The sequence below is a fragment of the Oxyura jamaicensis genome (genome assembly GCF_011077185.1).
Source record: "Oxyura jamaicensis isolate SHBP4307 breed ruddy duck chromosome 2 unlocalized genomic scaffold, BPBGC_Ojam_1.0 oxy2_random_OJ106602, whole genome shotgun sequence".
Lineage (NCBI taxonomy): Eukaryota > Metazoa > Chordata > Aves > Anseriformes > Anatidae > Oxyura > Oxyura jamaicensis.
Genome location: NW_023303611.1, coordinates 29,835 through 54,177, shown reverse-complemented (window position 1 = coordinate 54,177; position 24,343 = coordinate 29,835). Strand labels below are relative to the sequence as shown.

Below are 24,343 nucleotides of genomic sequence, written 5' to 3'. Positions count from 1 at the left end.
AGGTTAAGTAAAGCTGTTTATTGTATAAGCTTACTGTGGGAGAGAAGTGCACCAGCCACCTAAGTAGGCAGTAGCTACCATAGTGATGGTAGTCCGAGATCTTCTATGATGTTTCTTCCATTCTGTATCTTGAGTGAATCTGGGTATGTGTCAATACTCAAGCACTCAAAAGGACAGATCTTAGAGATTGCGTACATCCAGCCAAAACTGTTGCCCCTTATCCATTTTTTGAATGCTTAGGCTTCTGTGGTCACAGAGGCTGGATACCGTCATAGTGAGAAATACTCCTCTCCTGTAGCAGCCCAGATTATCTGGCACTGCGCTGGCTCTCGGTCAGATACAAAATCCCTGAGTGAGATCCTGGCCCAAGGGGAGCTCATGTGAGGTCTGCTGGCTGTCCTCAGCAGCAGCATGACTGCCCTGCACAGGCCCGGTGCTAGGGAGAATCGTTCCATACAGGTATTTAGGCCAGGAAAGTTACCGTGTTACATCACTTCAACCCACTGCTGGATTTTCCTACGTGGACAAGCATCCTGCTTTATGTAAAGGATGCATTTGCAATGCGTGGCTGTACCCCTGGCTGCTTTGCATAGACAGGCTCATCTGCCGCAATCCAGGGGTGAGTTCCTCTCTGGGGAAATCCTGAGCTGCTGCTTGCTGCTCGTCAGGGTGCAAAGCCATCATCCTGGACAGCTGTTGAGACAGCTTTAGTAGTTGTTGCTGCAATGAAGTTGTTGATGGTACGGAAAAAATTAAGGGAGTGCTACAATTCGTACATTCAGGCTTTATTAGTCAGAGTGTTTGATGGTAAAGGTAGCTTGGAATATGTGGTAATTTACGTCTTAAATAAATGCAGTGAAATAGAACAAAAGTTTGAGCAACTGTACATTATGAGAAGATTAATGGGTGTGTGACTGAACCTTACATAGAAACAGGTCATATAAGCACAGCTCTGTTAACTTTAGCAACATTTTCGAAAAGCAAAACAAACAATAAAATCACATGGAAGAACTAAGTCCTGAAGTCCTCATTCATCCCTTCTCGATTCAGCCAATCCTGATGATGGCAAGGGAGGCAAATGTTCTGCTACCATGAAAACCAAGGTGCCTCCTTAGAATCAAACCGTGGGTTCAGACACCCAGATTTTTAAGCTGTAAATCCTGGAGAACCCACCCAAAGGCTTGATCATTGGTTTGTTTGGGGGTTTTTGGCTGACTGAGATAATACACGGCGGTTCCTCTGTGGAGATCCCCATGTCAGTAAAAGGGTTTTGCAAGCTTGTGGCAGCTTGTCCTTATTTGCATCACCCCGCAAGATCGAGTCATGAATCTTTCCCAAGCAAAATCTCTCATTTAGAAAGAGTGAATAAGAACCACATGACTTACGGTACATCTCCAGCCCATGGAAATCACTTCCTTGATTTCAGTAACCCTTGGATCTCGCTCATAAACTGGGGTCCTGAGGGACATCGAAGGTGTTGCGTGTGAATAAAATTACCGAAATGCTTTTACTGATCTAGGATTTAACTCTCTCCCTAGTTTCAGGCCTGATCTGCTCATCCCCCTTTTGCTGTCTGGGCGGGCAGCGGTCTGGATTTGCGCACATATGAGTGACCCCTCCAATTATCTGCAGCATGGGGACCTTATCTGCAGCCCATGGGTAGGAGGGGATAACTGCCCACTGCCCACGCACAGCCCAGGCTGTGCTGGGACTTCCCCTCCTCTCTGCAGCAAAAAAACAGGACTGTTTCTGAGGACAATGTGAGCATTAGCTCTCCCCAGTGCCTGCGCTTGGAGAACAGGTAGATAATCTGAACTGGAATAAATGGCTTTTAAAATACCCATGTGTTGTGGGAACTTTAAAGAAGCGTTAAAAGTAGTATTTCTTGAGTTTGGAGTGATAGCTGGTGCTATGAAACACACTCTTTTCCCGTATATTTAGCTGCCACTAAATGACATTTGAAGTGAAAGGTGAGAATGGAAGGAAGACAATAATGTTTCACAACCACAGAATCCAATTTTAAAGCAGAGAATAAGACTTCTGACTAGCTATATATTCACCGGTCTCTATAATTCAGTGGTGCATTACTTCCCCCTTTGGACTGCAGCACTGTGATTAGAGGAACAAAAATAGCAAGTGTACAGAACTGACAGTGATTGATGTAACATGATCAATAAAGTGAAATTCATCTGTCTAAGGCTTAAACTACTCTGTCAAACGAGACAAGTGCTAAGTTTAAGATCCCGGAGTTACTTCTTTATCTCTTACAAATTCGGGGCCTAATTTCTTTATGCTTGCTTTAGCTGTACCCACACATAACTCCACCGATTTGTGCAGCGGTACACCTGGTTCATTTCTCAGAAATACACAAGCACTGTGGTTTTGCTCAAAACTGAGCATTTTGTGTGTTTGAGGGTATAATGATCAGCATGCTTCTCATCCCTACCTCTTTATTTAAAGCCACACAATGTGCTGTTAAAGCTCCAGTGCCTGGGGCCGAGGGGAGGACCCAGGCTCACCTGAGGACGAGGACTGTGGGGAGGATGCTCACTCCTCTGCTCTCTCCCTGCCCTGCCAAGTCCTTGCTGCCCCGCAAGGCGGTGTGGAAGTGATGGATGCCGTCCCGGTGCCAGCGGGATGGTGGGGATGGCGGCCAGGGGCACCGTGGAGTAAGAAATCTGGCAGAAAGCTGTTGGCTGGGGATCAACTCCCAGCACACTGCAGCTGCAGATGGAAAAGTCGGGGCTGTCCAGAATGGGTGGCAGACCCATCCATGGAATGGGGGAGCTTTGTGGTGGTGGCAGGGAAAAGAGAGCAGCTCTGGGACAGCCCATGGCCAGCATCCTGCTCCATGGGGTGTTTGCAGCTGGTGCAGGCACTGTCCTGTGTGCGTGCAGGAGTACACAGAGCCTGTGTGCGTATCTGGTGCTGGATGAAGCTCCTAGATTTGGAGTCGTCTGCCTCGTCACCACCACCACAATGACCCTGGAGCACCTCACCCTGGCTCAGATTTACAATTTCTGGGGCTGGGCACCAGCAAGGTGCTAGCTGCTTTCCTCCTTAGGAAGGACGGCCCCAGCTGCCTTGCCACCGACCTTCTCTTTGAGGGAAATCTTCCCTGGGGCATGGAGAAAAGGAGCTGGTGTGTCCAGCGTGCTCAGGACCAGGTGTGGGAGGTGAAAATCCAGATGAGGACAGGAGAGAAGAGCAATCACACCAAAGAGAGTATGGCAGAGGAAAGACCATGCCAAGCAGGGCAGCTTGAAGCAGCGAGAGCTCTGTACTGGCTGTCAGCATCTCCTTGTAGAGTGCAGATGTGAACCTACTTGAAGTGACCTAAAGGGATATTCCGCCTCAACAGGAAATTACTTTCAGGTCTTGATTAGCTTAGAGACAACTACAAACGCAAACTGCAGAGCTTTTCACGTGTTCTTCCTTGCCGTGACACTCACTGGGAGGCACCCTCAGGCCGTGTTTGCCCACTCTAGGAGTCCGTGCGGTATCTGCGGTGGCTGTCCCCTATGAGCTGCGTCTTCTCGGTTGCGTTTGCTGGCTGAAGCACAATAGGAGTTTCTCCATCTAAATCGGGGAGGGAGACAAAAGTACTTTAAGAATCCTTCACTTGCTGCCAAAGCCAGGCTCCTTGTTGGCACCCCTGCATGTCATCTGCTGCCCTGGCTTACGCCTTAATCTCGGTTTCGGAGACAGCTGTGTGCCTGCTGAAGAAGCAGCAATGTTCACACCGAGTCTACAAATGCTCTCACACCTCGTCCGTGTGTAACGATAGATTTCGGGGTGACTATTGGTACTGTTATTGAACCGGACAACAGCTTTACCTGGTGCCCTGTGGGGATTGCAGGGTAGCAGGCCCTGCCTGCTCCAGTCACAAGTGCTTGCTCCTGCAAACGTCGGCATGCAACGAGCGCCGCTGTGACTCAGCAAGCACTGACCTTGGCAGCGCTCGAGTGGGCCAGAAATGAGTCTTGGAGAAGGCAAAGTTAGCAGGAAGGAAAGAAGAGAGTTAAAAGGAAAGCAACGTGTCAGCAGTAAAACCTTTGAGAGTGAAGAAAGCACAGACATCCTGAAAGCCAGCAAGCTATATAAAAATGTCAAATGGCATTCTGAAGTCCTATGTAATTTATTTTCAATGGAGTTTTGAGGACTATTGTTTTGACGAGTTTGGAACTGCCCAAACCCCACACTGCCACGATATAACTGCTCACTACTTTGTACTTTCTCATTCCATTCAGTTGTATGCTTGTTGTATTGGGAAACCAGTATATTGGTTTCCCAATATATCTGTAAAAAAATTCATTTGTTGTAGAGCGGAGAAAAGTTGAGTCCTTACGGAGCTCCCCGCTGCCTGTTGTGTTCATGCTGATAATGAACAGGGTTTGGCTGCCCTTCTCCCAGGCCTCCTTCCAAGCCACCATTTTTTGGGGGGAAGGAGGGCACTCGAGTCCAAGAAAGTGAATTTTAAAGGTTCAGCAATCTCGGTGAAGGTGCTTTCATACAAAAATCTTTCATCTATCCATCTCGAAAATAACAGTTTTCAGAGTAATTGAATACAAATTGTAACTTTTTTTTTTTTTTTTTTTTTTTTCCAAATGACAGAATGTTTAGAAAAAAAAATCTTCTGACATTTCCTCCTGTTTACATGCCAGTTGATGGGATGAATCATGGGCAAAAGATGTAACGTATAGGAGTAACTTAACCCAGAGCAGGAATCTAACTGCGTGCCATACGGCTTCCCCTCGGTGGGGGCAGAACCGCTTTGACTCTGTCAAGGTGAAAGCCAAGGATGATAAATGCTGAGCAGCTTCTCTGTATGGGCAATTCCTAATTTAGACACAAGGTCAAAGACAGACATGTTTCATAACTTCTAAAAGTATATGAGTAATTAATGCCTAGAGCTTGGTGTGGTTTCGCATTAGTTTGGCAGTTTCGATCCATTTTTAAGTTGCTATGTGTTTTCCAGATCTCTGAGCAGCATTCCCTCCCACCCTCTGCTGCCTCCAAGTTGTTCATTTTTTGGAAGCTCATTTATGGAGGGCAGAGCCTGGCAGTTAATTTTGCTGTGGTACCCAGATGTGCAACAAGAGGACCCACTGAAAATCTGTCACGTTGCTCCCGGCTGATCTGCGTACACTCCTGAGCTGACACCTTCCCCAGGTCCTTTGCTGCCTGCACCCTTCTGAGATGTACGATGCTTTTTATCAAAGCAGGGACCTCTGGTATAATAAACTGTACAAATATAGGCTGTTAATGGAGAGCTGCAGAATGGAGGTGCAGCAGGATTCACAGTTTAAACTGCTTTCTATAGATAGCTCCTGCTCTCTGTTCGCCTACATCGATATCATATGGAGTGTGGAGGAGACAATGAAGTGCTAAAAACTTACTGCTTCTGAGTTAGGAAAGTATTTTGTTATTCTGGTTCTTTTTTCTTTTACTTTTTTGTTTGTTTTTCTTTTCTCTCCTTTTTTCTTTTCACTTTTTTCTCTTTCTTCTATCCTTTTTTCTTCTTTTTCTCCTGTATTTCATTTTCTGTAAAATGAAAGTTAGTCTAGAAATGTTTTGCTTTGTTCTTGTGAGGATAACCAAACAGGAGAGGGGAAAACCTGATGAACTGTTTGAGTGCATCATCGAGGGCAATCCAAACTCAAACATCATCTCACCTGGAACCACAGAAGTCAACGGAAGGTTTTCCATGGACCTCAGTGGAAGTAAAAGCTGTAAAACAAGTCTCCCACAGCAGATACTCAGCTAGCCAAGCACTTCAACTAGTCAAATAAATTTGAATAAAACTTTCTTCAAGAGGAGTATGACTTTTTCAGAATTGAGAGTTTTGAAACGATTGTGACAACTCACATTGATTTTCCATTTTAGGGAATGGATCACAGAATTTTTGGCCTCACTTATCTTTATTTACTAATAAATTTGTTTTATGGTAAGTTAAATTGGGGAATTGAATAAACTATAAAAAACCTTGAGTTTTATTAAGGAGAAATGTGAGGGATTTCAAAAATTACTACTGTTGTGCCCCTTCGAAAAAGGAAAGTCTAAGTCCCTGTTCCCACAACATGCATACTGCCTTTTCTGCACAGTATGACTGTCTCCAAGTAGCTCCCAGTGAGCACAGCAAGAACTGGTGGAGACTTGCTCTCAGAGATTTTTAGCATAAGGAATTGTGATGTTTTATCGCTGTTGCATTCCTCAGAAAAGCAAGGGCTGATTATAAAATATTTGGATAAACAAAAGTATGGCCTTAGTTTGGGAATCTACATTTCGACCTCAGTAAAAAAAGTTCTGGCTAGCAGCAATACATAAACTTGGGACAGCAGGAAGCAAAGAAATTAATTACCAGCTAGAATGCTCAGTCTGTGGGCAGAGGGCATGCAAAGAATTTGGATCCTGATATGATTTTCTCTTCCAAAATGTAATCTGCTGCAGGACTGATTATGGTTTGTTTCTGAATTACCTACAAGAACATTTCTATTATTTACACAAAGGAAGGCAGGAGTATTCATTTATCTGAACCAACATTTGAAAATGTCTGGTGGAAAAGCCCAACCTTTTCTATTCTAAGTCAGCTGGTTCTTTTTGACCAGTATCCCTAAAATCTGGTGAGGAGAAGAGGGAAGGTAACTGCAGTTTGAGCTAGTTACCATCCACTTCTCTAAATGCAGTGCCTATTTTCCTTTCAGTTGCAGAAAAGATGCTCCCGCCATCCTCTGTCATAAATTTTTTCCTTTTATTTCTGCTTTTTTTTTTTTTTTTTTTCTTTTCATCTGCTTTTAAGATGTAGAGAGTTCTACTCTGCTTAAGCAAGCTGGTTTTGATTGGCAAGAAAATGTAGCAAGATGGAAGAAAAGGCTAGGAAAGGCAGAAATAGGTAGTTTTCATCAGGTCCTACCTAATCGCTTAATATTGTCTTCAGAGTACCTAACACATAGCGGTACTTTGCTGAACATGCAATATATTTATTTGTTTATTTATTTATAGGATATCTAGGTGAGACTTGGTGGGAGAAAAGGGATGGAAAGATGGCCTAAAGTTACTGAACTCATGTCAAGAAGCACCACTAGTGCTGGAAGGAGGGAGCACAGTTTTTTTCCTGCTTCTGCAGACATTTGTCCTGGATTTTGAGAGACAGCAAAATGCCTGGCAAAGTACAAAAAGAGACAGAGAAATGCTAAATTAGAGATTTTTTATCCTTCTAAGTTACACCTTGGTATTTCAGACTTAGGTGTCATAGACCCATAAGCATCAAAACCCGTTTTATATTTGCACTTTGCAGGTGTTTAATGTCTTATGGTATATTACATTTATTTCAAATAACACACTGTGGTTATAAAGCTTTCACTAACATTTTTTGTTACCTTTGCAGTTACTGACCAAGTATGATCAGTTTCTAAGCTGACTGTATTTACCTTGATATGCTTCTAGGCAAAAACAATTTAAAAACACTCACTGGCACATCAGTTATATGAATAGCATTTGTTTCAACTACTACAGGTGTTTTGTTACATATTTATGAAAGGGTATATTTGTGTGAAAAGAGGGAAAAAAGCTCTCCCTGCTACAGGAATGTGACATTTACAGTCTGGCACTGCTAGTTTAAGTATAATAAGCCAAGCCAAGGGGGTGACCTGCTGTGACAGGGTCCTGCTGTCCTCAGCCTGTGAGCCCTTCCTTGAGATGGATTAGCACTTGCCCTGTCCTGCTGTGAGGCACACCAGGGAGTTAAACTGGCAGGGAACTGCTCGCTCTTTTAGGGAGATAACTTTTCATCTGAGTCCTATCCAAGGTTTGTCTCCTGGTGAGGCAGCAAAATTGCTATGTAAAGAGCAGTAGAGAAGAAGTGAGCAGCTTGAGGGTGGATGGGAGAGGGGCAGGACCATGGCAGCTCCCATTCTAAATGTCTTAGGTTACTGCACAACCCTATAGCCGGAAGCTCTGCATCTTTTCTTAAAGCCTTTCTTTAATGGGCATGGCCAGCCCATTACAAAAATTGATGAATTTTACCTGAGTAAAAACTGAATATCATTTTTCAGGCACGTAAGATGTGGCAAGCACCAGTCCAGCTGGAGCCTGCTGTGTATGTGCAGGATCTAGGATATGAAGCAACAGGAGTATGGGGGCTAGAAGGCGAGCATCTTCTCTTCAGATGAACCCTGAGACTGTTTGTGTCTAATAAGAGATAGAGGAGATATGTAGTTATTGCTTCCATAAGTTCAGTCTTTCATTAACATGCTACTTGGGAAGTTCATTAGGTCACGGTGTTAGCTGGAGAGAACTGGCACATCCCCACGGATGTCTGGAATCAGCCTCAGCATCGCGAGCAGAACATCTGGCCTACAGGCTCTATGGGCTGTTTTGAACAGCTTTGCTACCCAGTGAGTCCCTATAATACACACCTTTTTCCATGTCGTTCTTAATTTGCTCTTCCAAATCTTCCGGAGACACACAGAACTCATACTCTTCCCCTTCAGGTGCTTTGGGTTTACACTTCCCACAGCAGCAGTTGAAACAGCAGCAGAGGCAGCAGCAGAGGTAGCAGCCCGTCAGGAGGCCGCAGACTGCAAACAAGCCCTGGGTTAAAGACAGCGAGAGGAAAACCCCGTGAGCAGTGACCTTCCTGAAACTCGCGGCAGCCTCTTCAAAGAGGCTCTTCAAAGGGACTCGGGCTCCCACATGCATGGGTCTCAGGGGAGTCCGACCACCAGATGAGTTAAATAAGGACCAGACCTTCCAGGATCCTCCTCACCCACCAGCTTCTGCTTGACACTCGGGACCACAGCCACAAAGAAGCCACCAACCAACAGGCCCCCGCATGCCCAGCTCCTGAAAGCCTGTCTTCAGCTGACGGCCCTCAGAAAAAACCTCCAGGCAGTATGCAAAACCCCACCCACCTTAAAATGACTCATTTCCATCTTTAAAATGACTCATTTGCCCAATAACTTTTTTTGAAAACACTTATTTACTGGCAGGTTCTTGTCAATAACAAAGCCAAGAGAAAAAGAAGCAAAGACTCGGATGCATCCACATAACTTCAGGCACTGAACTAAGGCAGCTAAATTAGGCCTGCAGTCTCTGCAGGCTCCCCGCGTAGGTGATGGGAAGCTAAAAGACCTTCCAGAGGGTGAATCAGCCCCAGGAGAGTTTGCATTGCCCTTTGGAAGTGTCTCCTTCTCTTCTTTAGCCTGTGCAGAAGCAGAGAGGTGACAACTCCTAGGTTAGACCCCTTGGGCTGTGGTTTCTATGTCTGGGGACTTAGGCATCAAGAAGCTCCCACCAGCATCGCCCCTGCCTACTCCCGTCCCTGTCACACCAAGTGCAGAGGCTTCAGCAGAGCCAGGCTCTAGTATTACAGGTATCCAGGCTGCCCGCTGCTAAATGCAGTTTCACTTATGCGCTCTTGCAGTTACTTCTTAAGTTCATAAGTAAACATGCTGGTGAAGAAGAAAGGAAGCATAAATGCCAGGATATTGTCAAATTTGACAATGAAGCTATGTAAATAACACTCAGTAATGTATGCATGTCTCAGGCAATGTTAGCACGGGCTTTGAAGGTAACATGATATTTACATGTGTAATATTTACCGTTTATGTGTTTGCAGGCTTGAGGCCAATGATAATCTATTCTACCCACAGATATATCAAGAGTGAACAGGATGCTTTTTAAAAGACAAGGAGGACTCAGACATTTCTTTTTAAAATGTTTTCCTTCCAACTGACATCTGAAACTGTTAGAAATCTCAGAACCTCTAAAATAAGTTACCCGTCTGTTTATCGTTTATGCCATAATGGAGAAAAAATCAGCACAATGGATAGAAGGAAAAGAAGTATAAAAGTTTATCAAGTGAAATACATACATGAATCTATTCATGATAAATTAATGATTCATGATTCTTGTATTTAAAATAGTGTAGATGGTAAGTCAGGAATCAGAAGAACACTGATGTGATCATTAAACTGTCTTCATGGGAGAGGAAGAATTGCTTTTTGCAATAATAGTTGAATGAACAACTCCAATGTCTGCCAGTGGATAAGCAGTTCAAGTACCCACTACCCATGTTAATAGGTTCCAAGTTTAATATGCCTGCTAAGAAGTCTGGCAGTTCCAAAAAAAGTAATTTTCACTTTGCATTTCTCCTTTCATTTGACTTTCTTTACTTCTAATGATACACCTCCTCATGGCTGTCAGATTTTCTCAGTATGAGTGTGTTAGGGAAGAGGATTTACCAGGAATTTTTGTAGCTGAAGAAGAAGATAATAAGCAAAAGCTGTGGTCCCTACCTTCTTCAGACCAGAGTGCAGAAAATTAGGGGTCGTAAGATCATCTGCAGTCAGACTTAAGTACTATTATGTAAGAGAATACAAAATTCTGAAGCTGACCCAGCATTTGCATATGAGAAAAAAAGAGATGAGGATTAGTGACCTCAGCTTGAAAATAACATTTGATGACCTGTTTGTGCTTTGGAGGTGGCAAGGTTTGGAACTGGGGGAGAAATAGAGAGAGACCACCTGTGACAATCCTCAGGTGCTGACCATTTGCATATTTTGGATTTTTCCTGAATATTCTGCACAGAATTCTTAAAACTCAGGAAGAAGTGATTAATTTTGCTGGGACTTTCAGCATCTCTCTTCTCACCTCCAGGATACAGCTTCCTTGAAACAATCCACACGTTCTTCCTTTATGTATTAGGGACTTAGTAGCTTCTCTCTGTACTCTCTGCTGCTCTCCTTATGAGTCAAAGCCACAGCATTTATTTCCATTCCTGATTTTCTGACCACAAAGGATTTTATACCTCATAAAGTCTCCATTAACAATCAGCAAGCAGAAGAGGAAGTAAAAGCTAAATGTGAAGAAAACTTTAATTATCAAGACTGTTAGAGGAGCCAGTACAGTTGCTCTCTCAGCTCTAAGGGAATGCTTCCAGGCACCTGAGCCGTGACAAAGAGGCCAAAGAGGAGGCTGAAAGGACAGCAAAAAGAACAGGGACGGACCCAGCAGGAACAGAAAGCAGCTGCGGCCAGGAGCCCAGCCGCAGGCAGGCAGCCTCCAGGCTACTTCTGAGGATGCCATCCCAACTGTGAAGGTGTCATTTCAGCACTGGTGTTTTTTGTTCATTAGTTTCATTTGCAGTTTGGCATTTGAACAGCTTCCATCTCATACTGATTCAGCCTACAAATTGTGGCTTCCTAAACCCACAAATCTGCAGTGAGGGGGCTGTGAGGGCAGTGAAGCACTGGCCTGCTCCGTCACGAACACAAGAATGCGCGTTCCATCGTTCCGAGATCAAAGCTGTCACAGCGTGTTTGCTTCATGCAGCACAGACCATTTCCCACTTGTTCCAGCAGAGACCTTTCTTTCCTGTCATTTTATTGTTGGAAACAGGTGGGGAGAGCATTGGTTTTACATATTTGCAGTTCTGTTGGTTTGTTACATTTCTGTAGCATTTCAATATCTGCTGAAACACCAGAATTTGACATATAGAAACATCAGAGGATAACAGTGACATAAGCAAGCACATGAACACAACTCTTTTATCACAAGAGCACTCCGTGATGTGTTTTTCCTTGAGCAATATGCCAGTTTTTGATGCATCATTCTCTTCCTTTCCTGATCTCTTCCTCCACTCCCCAGTTCTCACCTTTCCTTCCACTTCCCTTCTCTCACCCCCTCACCAAGAACTGACAGGGCACATATATGACACCATAATCCCACAGTGTTATGTATTATTATTGCTTACTTATGCTGTGTGCTATATATAGCAAAGAACACAGCTAAATTTGTACTGTAATAACTTATTAACTGGTTGTCACATAAGTGGGACTTCTCATTTTTGAACAATGAGTCACTTTTATTTAGTCACTACTGAAAAGAAAGTCAAAATTAACCTGGAGCACCAGATTCAAATCTAATTAATGTCTGGAAGTGTTACAAAACATGTGCTTTATTTACCAAGTTAGAAAGAAAAAGAAAACATTCTAAATTAGCCCTCTTCTGAGCTGATGCCACATCTGCCACTGTCGATTTTCCCAGATACATTATTGTTTAATTAAGATTTTAGTAGTGTTTTACATCCTGATCCTACTCTTTGTTAAGCCTGTAGGAACACCATGTTTTCCAAGGGTTTCCTTGTGTATATAAATATCTTTGTGCACTATAATGCCTGCTTTTCAACAGCAAATGACACCTTACCTTTGCCCACCAGCTTGAGAGCATGAAGTATGTGTTAACGTTTTCCTCACCAAACTGCTCTGCCACATAGAGCCCTAAGGATCCATACTTGTCATATATGTTTCGCTTGGACAGATCAGTCAGCGTTGCATGAGCATTGTTTATCTCTTTAAATTTTTCTGCAGCCTCTGGATTGTCAGGATTCTTGTCAGGATGGTATTTCAGAGCCAATTTTCTTCAACATAAAAAAAAAAAAAAAAAAAAAAAACAGGGAAAATAAACATCAGTAACATGTGCACTTAGCATATGGATATGGACACATAAAACATTACCAAATACTCTAGCAGAGACATCATTATTCTGAACAGTATGTTCAGCCTAGACCTTCTTATTTCCAGTTCTAATACACACAGAACATTCAGTGGAAGGACAGTGACACAAAGTAAGTGAAAATGGAAGTTTTTGTGAAAGAGATATGCTGGTTACACTAGGCATGAACATTGTGCCTTGATACCTCATCGGCTATCAAATTAAGGGAGAAAGCGATACATGCTGAAAGCACAGATTTTAGCCTGGTAATAAATCACAGACATTTGTTGCATTATGTTTGCCAGCTGATTTGCATCATTTAGCAGGTTTCAACAAAGATAAAGATATTGTAAAGGTTGTTTAAAAACATATTTATGCCATCAAAATGATCTTTATAGCAAAGGAAATTCAGTACTTGATTGTCTATCAATAGTAGCTATATTAAAATATAGTAAACAGTGTCTGTGTTTGCAGAAGCCCAGACAGTGATGATGAAAAACAAATTTAGGAGCTGCAAGAGAAAGGAAGCATATTTCTGAAGCACAAGATAGAAAAGCATATCGAGTTAGCCCCAGTTTCCAATGCCTGTCTTTGAGTCTAGTTCACCACTGCCACACTTAATGCCATCCCTAAGGTAGTGGAAGCTGATTGTTGGCCGTTTGGGGCTCTTTCTGCTGGTGGAAAGCCTGTGCCGGGACAGGGCTCAGTACTGTCTCTTTTCTCTGACTGTACTCACTGCCACAGTATCTGAGTACAGATACAGCTGGAAAACAGCCGTGTGGGATTGTTGGCTCACAGACAGCACTGCGGAATCAGATTTGGGGAATAAAGGGTTTGCTTCCAACCATGCTGGAGCAGTGTGAGCTCACATGTACCTGCAAAGCAAGCATAGACATAAGTGTATTGTTTTGAAAATCTCCACTCCCTTTCAAGTGGCAATAAAATTTTCCGAGGACATTTATTTAATGACTAGTGCTGACCTCTAGTGGCATCGAAAGTGATTTAAAAGTGCATTCAATTCTGTCATCCGCACCTAAGTCAAGCAATGTTGTATTTTTAAATGTTCTGAGTGTTTCAGGAGCTAGTCATGACCATTATGCCAAAATAAGTAAGTAAACAAATAAATTAATTGTAGTGTGAAGGCTGTGTGCCCACACTTGCTGTAACAAATTTATCCTCTGAGTGGGATACTGCTTGACTTTCTACTGAAGTCCCAGTACTGGTTATTCTCCCAGCAAAATGTACGTGCTTTGCTCTTGATGACAGTTCCTGTCTTGGAGACATTCTGCCAGTATCAAGACTGATACGAGCCTGAGAATAGCCTCTGACAACAATATCTTCAGTTCTATAGACTGAACTCAAATTGTCTTCTCATAGATCATAGCTAACTCCTTAAACTTGTCTCTAAGAGCATCAATAGCTTCATGTTCAGTCATAGTTAATATATTGTGCATACGGTACCTTAAATATAATAAAAGATGAAATAGAAGAACTGGAAAAACAAGTTAATTCTTGAATGACTAATGATATAATGTGCCATACAAGTATTTAAGTAGCTTATGCAATCTATTCCTTTTCTTAGCTGAAAACAGAACCTAGCAATTAGCAATGAAAAATGGGAGAGGCAAAACTTTCAAAACTCATGCTTGGCTGGAGGCATCAGACAATCAATCTCTGGCCTTTCTTCCTTTTCCCACAACTAACAGCCCCAAAGACCTCTTCTGCCCTCTTTACTTTCCCAAAAATCTCATAAGAATTTGAACACGTCATTTCAAAGAGGTGAAAAATTATTAGTTACATACTCTAGCTTAGTATTGTTTTGCAAAGCCTTACTTACAACGTAGTACTGTTAATAAAACTTGAGATATATTATTTAGTTTGGGGAAAAGTCAATAAAAATATTATGCTAACAACTCCCTGCAGAACAAGATGTCGTATACTAATTGGTGATGATTTAGTAGTGGGTCAGAGATCTATATACTGCCAGTGTGATTCATACGAGTGAGAGAAAGGACTCCATTAGGTTCAGTCCAAGAAACAGTAAAAATAGCGACAAGAACAAAAATAAGGACAAGAACATGGCATGATAGCCTTCTGTGACAGGGTTACAGCATTGGTGGATAAGAGAAGAGAAAGCAACATCATATACCTGGACTTGTGCAAAGAATTTGACACTGCCCTACATGTCCTGCATCCTTGTCCCTTGAGTTGGAAAGACATGGATTTGATGGACAGACCACTCAGTGGGTAAGGAATTGGCTGGATGGTTGCACTCAAAGACTTGCGGTCAACGGCTTAATATCCAGGTGGAGATCAGTGATGAGTGGTGTCTGTCAGGGATCCTATTTAACTATTGAACATCCTTGTTGGTGGCAGGGATAGAGGGATTGAATGCACCCGCAGCAAAATTGCAGATGAATGGTGCAGCAGACATGCTGGATGGAAGAGTTGCCATCCAAAGGGACTTTGACAGGCTTGAGAGGGGGTCCTGTGTGAAAAACAGGTGGTTCAACAAGGCCAAGTGCAAGGTCCTACACCTGGGTTGGGGCAATCCCAAAGAAGAATATAGGCTGGGCAATGAGTGGATAAAGAGCAGCCTTGAGGAGAAGGACACTGAATGTACCAGTGGATTAAAAGCTTGACGTGAGCCAATTTGCAACCCAGAAAGACAACTGCATCCTGAGCTGCATCAAAAGAAGTGTATCTAGCAGGTCAAGGGATGTGACTCTCCCTCCTTTGCTCCCCCAAAACATTCTATTATTCTGTGAAATAACAGAAGGTGTCAGCTATACAGAAGTTTCTCTGTGAGTCTCTGGGAAGTGAAATGTCCAGCTAGGTGGTAATAGTTGTTCATTATGAATACAAAAAGGGAAAAAAGCCAAAAAAAAAAAAAAAAAAAAAAAAGAGAGTAAAATGAATTCTGGCTTCCTTCCTATACCAAACATGCAACTTTAAGTCAATTCAGATTTTTCTCATGATGAATGGCTCTCTTCTTCCCCACTGACCACCGCAGCCCTAGATAGCAGAAAGCAATGTGACGCTTTTGGGAGAGATAAGTGAGAATAAGGAAAGACACAACTATTCCACAAGATGACTGGGGCATTCAGGGAAAGGAATTTGGAAGAACACCCTCAGCACTTCGGCTGGTGGTAGGCTTAGAGCGCAAGCCGAGCTCAGGCCCAGATTGTGCTACACACACAGTCTGCTGGAGGTATATCTTGGTGGAGAGAGTGGCATACTGGAGGCAGGAAAGTGGGTGTAAAAACAGCACAATGGAAAATGGAGTGGCTTAACTCATACTCTAGCCATTCCATCAATAGCACAGCTGGTAAAGCAGAAGATTGTAGGTACTCTTGCATGGCTATCCTTTGCTTGTTTGTTCAGCTCCATCTTGAAGAAATACCTTTTTGGCTCTTGCGCAGGTACCGTGACACCTTTGCCATTTCAAACATCCACACCTACAAGGCAATTGTGAGGTCAGAATAGGGAGACTGAGGTAAGAGTGATGGTCCCGGTCAAGAGTGAAGATGGGACAAGCTTCAGACATAGATCTACAATGGAAAGACAGCTTGGTGGTGTGCATGCAGAATATCTGAGGTAGGCAAACTGAGTAAAAAGGGCCAGGCCCAGATTCATAACAAATAGGGCAAGCAGAAATGCAAAGAAAAGATAGAAAACATGGACCAACACAGCTCATACAAAGAAGAAAGGGCAAGAGACTAAGTTTCAAAGATTACCATTACAGAAGAAAGCAGGACATAGAAAAGCTACCAAAGATGTTATTATAAAGGGGATGTTATTAAACATAAACTAAAAAACTATCTGATATATTTATCGGAGAGACAAATGATTAGAAAGCTAATAATAAAATTAGAGAAACAAAACAAAAGGTCATGAGCATTAAAATTCCTGCATAGATCGTCCAACACAAAGGAGGGTGGGAAGGTTGGATGGCGTGGAGTTTGAGGCTTTCTTCAAGAACAACGGTTTTGGAAGAGAGTGTGTGAGGTGCAATAGGAACTCGTGCTCTGCGAGGACAGCTCGATGAACTATCCAGGGCCTATCCAGGGCCTGGAGAAGAGAGGGCTTTGTTGGGAACAAAGCAGCCCCCCTGCTCGGGATCGCTTCTTGGCTCGTTATCGATGCAGTCGAGCTCAGCCTTTTTGTCTGGCTGTTGGCAGAAGAGCGCAGAACAACGGAGCCCCGTTGAAGCAGGAGAGGTGTCCCAGGGCAATGGGAAAGTGGCTTTTGCACTGAGGAGAGTCAGACAGTGGACGAGGGTGGGCAGGGGCTCTGTGCCGTCCTCCTGCGTGTGAGTGGTCGTGAGGCAGAGGTGCCTACGCCCTGCCGCAGGTGGTGTTATCGGCCAAAGGTGGCAGCTGTTGGAGGTAGCGGTTGCACTCCATGCGTGCTGAGGACAGGCTGTGTGTTGTCCTTGTGCAAAAGGCAAAGCCGCGAGGGGTTGTTTGGGTGTTGCCAAAGTGAGGAGGAGGTTACTGAGAAGATGGCCGATGGGTGTTGTTTGGTGAGCGTGTTGATCAGAGGTGAGGTGAGAGGAGGGCAGAAGCTTCCGGCGAGTGGTTTGAGGTGGTAGCATTGTGGTTGTCTGTGTGTCTGAGGAGAGGGCAAGGAAAGGGTTTGTGTGCTTTTGCGTAAGTGCCTTTAGTGAGGCAAGCGCGTGAGGTGTGCGTGGTGTTGTAGGGAAGTGTGTATGGAGGAGGAGTTGTAGCAGAGTGGTGATGCTAGGTTCTGGAAGCGGGAGAGGAGTGTGAGGGGCGTGTGAAGGGCGTGTTGCCGGGCAGGTGTCTGTGATTCCTTCGATAGCTCAGCTGGTAGAGCGGAGGACTGTAGGCTCCCATGCACGGCCATCCTTAGGTCGCTGGTTCAACTCCGGCTCGAAGGAGTGCCCTTTTGGCTCTCGTCCAGGGGACGCGCTGGGTGACTGCGAGCAGACGGCTGCTCAGGGGCCGCCCGTGGGCTGGGGAATTAGCTCAAGTGGTAGAGCGCTCGCTTAGCATGTGAGAGGCAGCGGGATCGATGCCCGCATTCTCCAATGCTTTTCCGTCCCCCTGCCTGGACATCAGGCCTGTGGCAGTGGGGGCACGTCTCGTCCCTACTGTGGGGCTCTCGAGAACCTGGGCAGCTGTGGACGACGACGAGGAATCCAGTCAGCATGCAGGCCAAGGGCAGCACGGGCTGTAGCAGGAGGGAACTTATTTTCTGTCTTTGCATCCAATCCAATTTATTAGTGTTTGTTTGCCATTCCGTTGAGCTATTGTTCTAGAATGAGGTTGTAGACACAAAGCCGTGTGGGGTTATGGCTACCACCAGGATTGTCGTCGTCATTGAGTTCATCTGTCATGTCTTGGAGAGGAGATGTCTTTGTTGTCTTCCATGTCTATCAGGTGATTGTTTACTGATTTTACATCCTTGGTAGCTTTATGAAGGAGTACAGATCTTAGCATTCATGTGCCTAAGAAGGCTTTATATATATTTATATAGTTAAATGTTTTTAGATTCAGTGCATTTCAGCTTGATATTCACTCTACTATGATGGTTTTAATGAGATGTAATTTTTTTAGAGTCGAATCATTACAACAGTGTGGTTTTAGTTTATTTACATTTTTTCTGACTGGAAATTAATATGTATAAACCCCTTTAAAGATTGTGTACTATAGGCTTTTATTGTTTAACAAAATTGTATTTCACTCGTTTAGTCTTGTAGAGGAATTGTCTCCATTCACTGAAGCAAAATTTGTGATGTACTTATGATTTTGTCTATCAAATATGGGTCTTTTCAAACTTCTGAGGAAGACAGAAAATATGGTCTCTCTGCATAGTACTTCACTGTCAGTCTGGAAAGCATAAGTCAATATGCAGTTTAAGTTATTATTACAAAAATTGTTCTAAAGAGTATTTTTGTAGGGAATTGAAGGTAAACAGATCTCCTTTGAAATTCTGCTGATTAAAAGCCTGTTAGCTCTATCTCCTTGAAAATTTGATTGTGCCAAAGTCCAAATAAAAACAGAGAGGTACCTCTGTCATGTTTATTAAAAAGTAAATTTTGCCCTGGGCTGTGGTAGTATGATTAATACTGACTTAATTAATAATGGCATGAAACTCAGAATCAGGTATTGGTGGTTTTATACCTTGTACTAAAGATTACCCGTTCAGCAGCAGATTTGTGGATTAGCATAAATTAAATGATAATTAAAGCAAATCTATGAGACTGACTCATCATTTTATCTTGCAAATATTTACAGCTATTCCATTAAAAGTGAATCCCTTTGACATTTCCACTTTAGTTAGAAGCAGTCTTTTTTTTACTATAATTACTAATAAAGATGGATAAAGCACCGCTCTCAGTTTTACCATAGATCGTTGTGTAAATCATCTGTATTCATGTTCAGCATTAAACAAAGTTAATTTCATTTTACATTCTTCCATGACAACTCTCTCCTTCGGGAACTAAAGAAAGCTTCCTTTCCAGAAACTTAAACGTAAAAGCAACATGAGTTTTGATACAGAAGAGGGTTTCTGCAGCCAGGCTATACTACAGGGACACAGAAGGTGCAAGTCATGACTGAATATGATACTGTAGTAAATTTATCCTCTAGTGCTGTAGTTATGCAAGACAGAACCATGCAATATCAATAGTTTTGTTTCTGCTGTGTTAATAGTTTGACCATTCATTAGTGCTACCGCCTCCATTGATTGTATGCCTTTTGGGATCAGAAAGAGGGAGAGATGCAATTTGTTCAAAAGCACAGAGTCACAACAAAAATCAAGCTAAACAATGACATGAATAGATTTATTTCCTAACATCTTTTTCAGTTCAAATATATTTTTACATTTGATAGCAAGGTATGTTGAAGAGGAGCTGCTAATACAGGGTAACCAACAACATCCATAATGATGCTGTAATAAAAGTTTTACTATATTTATTAAACCTGTAAATACATGCATGGCATGTTTTGCTGTCAAGAACATCTATTTCACTCATGACATTTTATGTTCTTTCTCATTTTAATAGCAGCAGTACAGATTTGAGAGCAAAAAGACCAATAAAGTCTTCTAGTTTTACTTCCAGGTCTTGTTACATGTCATCACATTGGTAAGTTGTGTTTGAGTAAAACTTATTTAAAGTCTTCCTACCTTATTTTTCAAAAGACAATCTGCCAATTCCTTTGCCAGTATGTTTCAACAGTTGATTACACTCACCGTTAAAACCAAGTAACTTATGTTAAGCTTGAATTGATTTCAGAGTCCATCCACTGGTTTTGGTTATGCCTCTCTTCATTAACCAAAGACCCCTCTTACAACTAACGTTACTCCATTTAAAGGACATTACACACTGTAATCACACTGTAATCAGTTTTATTTTTTTTAATGACAAGACAAACTGACTGAAGTCCTGTCTCTTACTTTTATCCTTGAATCGTCCTCTTTGTACATAAGCTATAATTTTTAATATCAGGAAAAGATGTTAACACAGAAACTGAATGTAGAATCATAGAATCATAGAATATTCCGAGTTGGAAGGGACCCATAAGAATCATCAGGTCCAACTCCTCGCACCGCACAGGTCTACCCAAAAGTTTAGACCATGTGACTAAGTGCACAGTCCAATCACTTCTTAAATTCAGATAGACTTCGTGCAGTGACTACTTCACTGGGGAGCCTGTTCCAGTGCACAACCACCCTCTCGGTGAAGAACCTCCTCCTGATTTCTAGTCTAAACTTCCCCTGCCTCAGCTTAACCCCATCCCCTTGGGTCCTATCACTGGTGTTTATGGAGCATAGGTCACCCACCTCTCCACTCCCCCTCACGAGGAAGTTGTAGACCGCGATGAGGTCTCCCCTTACCCTCCTCTTCTCCAGGCTGAACAGGCCCAGTGACCTCAGCCGCTCTTCATACGTCATCCTCTCCAGGCCCTCCACCATCTTTGTCGCCCTCCTCTGGACACTCTCCAGTTTAATGTCCTTTTAGTGGTGCCCAGAACTGCACACAGTACTGTAGTATTCTAAGATTGCACTTTGCAAATGTGGTCTGCATTCTTTATCATAACACTCTGACATCTTGTTTGGCTAAATTAAAACATTTTAGATTAAGTGCACAAATTACTTGTGGGATTAAATTAATGGATTCACACAGAATCGTCAGAATAATCCCTGAATCTTTTCAGTCTCACAGACCAAAAAGAAATTGTAATAACAAATGCCTAAAGTACAGGTTACTCAAAAGGTTTTACTATCGTGAGGATGCCAGGCCCATAAACAATTTTTGCTATGAGTTGTGGCAACAGGAAAAAAAAGTAAATATTTATACTGGTATTAAGTACCTACTGTCAGAATATTTTGTGTTGCTTCACTAAATTAGATTAAACTACTCTGTGGTAAGTACTTGCATAAAAATACAATATTGAGGAGTAAATATGTTGGCTTAAGTTAAGAAGCAATTTTTCTGAGCATGGATAATTTCTGGTTTTGCAGTTTGAGACAATGACTCGTAGATGCAAACTCCTCCGTTCATCATTGATTTAAATGGTTGGCAACTTCAGGTTCAACTTAATGATGACATATCAATATTAACTATTCAACTACTGACTATTTTAGTATTTTGAAGGATGGCAGAGCACTGAATCTCACAAAGGCCGAAGCTAAATTAAACACACACACACACAAAAACCAAACAACTACAACAAAACGCAAGAAAATTCAGAAGTATGAAGAGAAAATCAGAAAGAGAAAAATAAGCACAAAGAAATAAGGAGCAATCTTAAGAATAAATTTGTTTTGCCACTGCAAGGTGGTGAATATAACAATGTTAGCAAACACCTTCAGTGTCATAGCTCTGTAACTTCCATGGAGGGTTGCTTCTTGAACCATGCAGACTGGCTGCTGTATACAGCACAAGCTCTGGAGAATTCATACAGTGTCTTTGCACAACACTATGGATCTGTAACTATCTATTGCAATAAGATTAAAAAAAAAGTTGCCTGTGATTTAGACACATTGCAAAGCACATCTTACATACCTGTAGGACTTCTTAATCTCGTCATGTGTTGCTCCTTTCTCTAGGGCCAGGATTCCATATAATGCTTCCCCTGATGTTGACAAAGCACGTTGCCTTTGTTCAGCCATGTTAGCAAATCATTACCAAAGCTGCTAATGTAGAACAGAATTTAATATAGTACAGTCTGCACATATATATGGATAAGATTTCTTAGTAGAGGTTAAAATTACTTATATGATTTACATGAAAGTAAAACTAAAATAAGATCTCACTTAAATTGCCCTCCATTCTCCTTAAGAGATTTTAAAGGAGTTTTAAAAAGTGGAAAAGCAAAAAAAAAAAAGAAAAAAAAAAGAAAAAAAAAAAAGAGAGAAGCTCTTGTATTATATATATATATCACTGCTCATAATAAAGACTTGGTGTTTTTATCACTGAATTCAGCGGCTAAATTTTCCACAGCACTAATGTCTGTAGTATTTCCACCTAATTTTATTTGTGTTTATTTTTCTCTAAGTCAGATTCTGTTTAACCAATTATAGGTGCCTAATTTGAGTAATTAAATTTGAAGCTTAGTCAAGCAAGGCTCCCTGTACAGTGAACAGACAGCAATACATGCTTGGAGGACAATTTATCAAGCACTTTCTCCCTATTACCCCTGCAGGGTGCTTAGGATAGCTGCAATCCCAACTCATGTGCCTACAGATAGATGGAATAAATCTGGATCTAGGCAAGTGGGAGAATGACCTCTGTTTTACAGAGTATGGTTTATTATTTATTGTAATCTTATGTATGGAAAACACTTAATCAGTATTTGGAGTGTGGTTTATAGTATGAGAATTGCGACAGAGTTCATGAGATGCTGATACATTTACCATTGTTATGTTACTTTATAACGTAAGTAAAGGCTAATAGATTTAGTTCCCTTAGATCTATCATTCATTCCTTCAGGTATCTCAGATAAAGTAAACAAACAAGCAATTCACAACTGAATGGCTCTACTACCTACTTACCATCCTTCTCAATTTGAAGTTCCAAAAATTTTAAAGCAAACTTTGATAATGCCAGGTAATGACATGAAGAAACTCATATACACTGTAATCTAAAACACCCGGTATAGATACCTATCGTTCATAAAGAGAAAGGTGCAGCTCTTTGATGGCAGACTTGCTACAACAAAACTCTCACCACAACCTCTTAATTTATTTGAATGTTGCACCTTTCTCTAGATGTTGACAAGTGATTACAGAAAAAGACTAAAAATAAGTTGTAACCCCAGTCATAAGAAGAATTTCTAAGAACCTGCTTTGTGAGGTAAGACTACCCACTCTGCTCTTTCACCCTTCTCACTTCTGAGCTAGAAACACTATCTTGCTGTTATTTATATATTATTTACTAAGCCACATTTTGGTTCAGAAATAGCTGTGTAACACTTTTAAGCTCTTGAGCTATGTTCAGTACCAAAAGAGAAATCAAGTACCAAGTAAGTGCACACAGACATATAATAAACTGAGTAATTCAGGTAACGAGTAAGCGATTTACTGAGCAACTTAAATTTATTCATATTTACTTCAATGTTTTCTTTTTCTAAGAAGCTAACACAATTTAGGATCTCATGATCAGCTGAAGAATTTTTTTTTCTACTTTTAAGTGTCATACACAAACTATCAATGAAGTGAACTTTTGTTTTTAAATGATTAAGAATGAAATTATGTTCAAGTTTATAGGTACAATTTTTAATAATGGCATGCCCAAAGCATATTTAACAATCCTGGGATCTATCCTCATCACACTGGAATTGTACAAGGCACTTTAAGCCTGATAATGCACAAGGTAATGCTAGGTAACCATGTGAAGCCACAGCTATACAGGATTATTTAAAAATTCCCTTACATAATGATGATTAGCTACATGGCAATCCCAAAGCATAAAACAAAATCAAATTTATGATGAATTTTATTCCGAAGAACAAAAAAGTCATGTAATTTGTACTTCCTCATAAAATAATTTTAATAACCAGTCAGCTACGGAAATTTAAACTCACTAGCCTACTCAGTCTTTTAGTGATTAATCCCCTCGAAGGTCTAGCTATTCAAAGTTATTGCTTACTTATTTAAAGCAGCCCTATAAAATACAAAAAGAACAAGGAGATGACACTTTTCTAGAAAAAAAATATGCTCTCTGAATTAAAGAAGATAAAGCAGTTACAATTTTAGTACTAGATTTCTGATGGCTAAAATTATATTAGAATCCTATTTTCAGGCTATGTATTTTCATTTGAGTAGAACACAGACAAGAGCATTTTGTTTATTTCCTTGAATTAATATAAGATATATTAACATTCTGATACTAATTCCACATTTTAAGAGGATGGAAGCCCAGCTAACTTCAACTTTTTCTATGCAAATCTTATACCCTCCAGGACTGTCTTACACATGGGTCCTAATAACATGCCTTTTTTCTACCGAACCCATAATTCATTTGGATTTGGGCTGAAAAATAAGGCAAGGTGATTCAAGTAACATACCTGCTTCAAAAAGTGACGGAACAGTCTGTCATGTGCAAAGTCACAACATTATCAATTCACTATCTTGATGTCTTTATGCCAATACAATCCAAAGAGAAAGAAGTGCCACCAGAAGCCCTGTTCCACTTAAAACAGCTGCTGCTTTTCATCCTTCACATGCAGGGTTAAACAGGTCAGTGGAGTCTGATTACTCTTTTTGTTTGTTTGCTCAGTATCCAATTGGTTCTCTCTCAGGAAGACTATGAAAGAATGAATAAAACATTCATGAACCTACAGGCTGATATATCTGACTCCAAAAATATTGCATC

General features: G+C 41.6%; 1 protein-coding gene and 2 non-coding genes across 3 annotated transcripts; 2 read left to right on the top strand and 1 right to left on the bottom strand.

The window, feature by feature from the left end:
* Positions 1-2,974: 2,974 nt before the first annotated feature.
* On the bottom strand, positions 2,975-24,082 carry LOC118157068 (dnaJ homolog subfamily C member 5-like). The gene is made up of 5 exons (XM_035311315.1): positions 24,036-24,082; positions 21,533-21,660; positions 12,208-12,421; positions 8,418-8,592; positions 2,975-3,579 (listed from the first exon to the last, which is right to left on the bottom strand). Exons 2-5 carry the CDS (start codon positions 21,637-21,639, stop codon positions 3,485-3,487), a joined length of 591 nt encoding a protein of 196 aa, XP_035167206.1. The 5' UTR covers positions 21,640-21,660; positions 24,036-24,082; the 3' UTR covers positions 2,975-3,484.
* TRNAY-GUA lies at positions 17,310-17,398 on the top strand. The gene is given in 2 exon segments: positions 17,310-17,346; positions 17,363-17,398. It is a non-coding gene; the product is annotated as a tRNA-Tyr (tRNA).
* TRNAA-AGC lies at positions 17,476-17,548 on the top strand. Its single transcript has one exon. It is a non-coding gene; the product is annotated as a tRNA-Ala (tRNA).
* Positions 24,083-24,343: the final 261 nt, after the last annotated feature.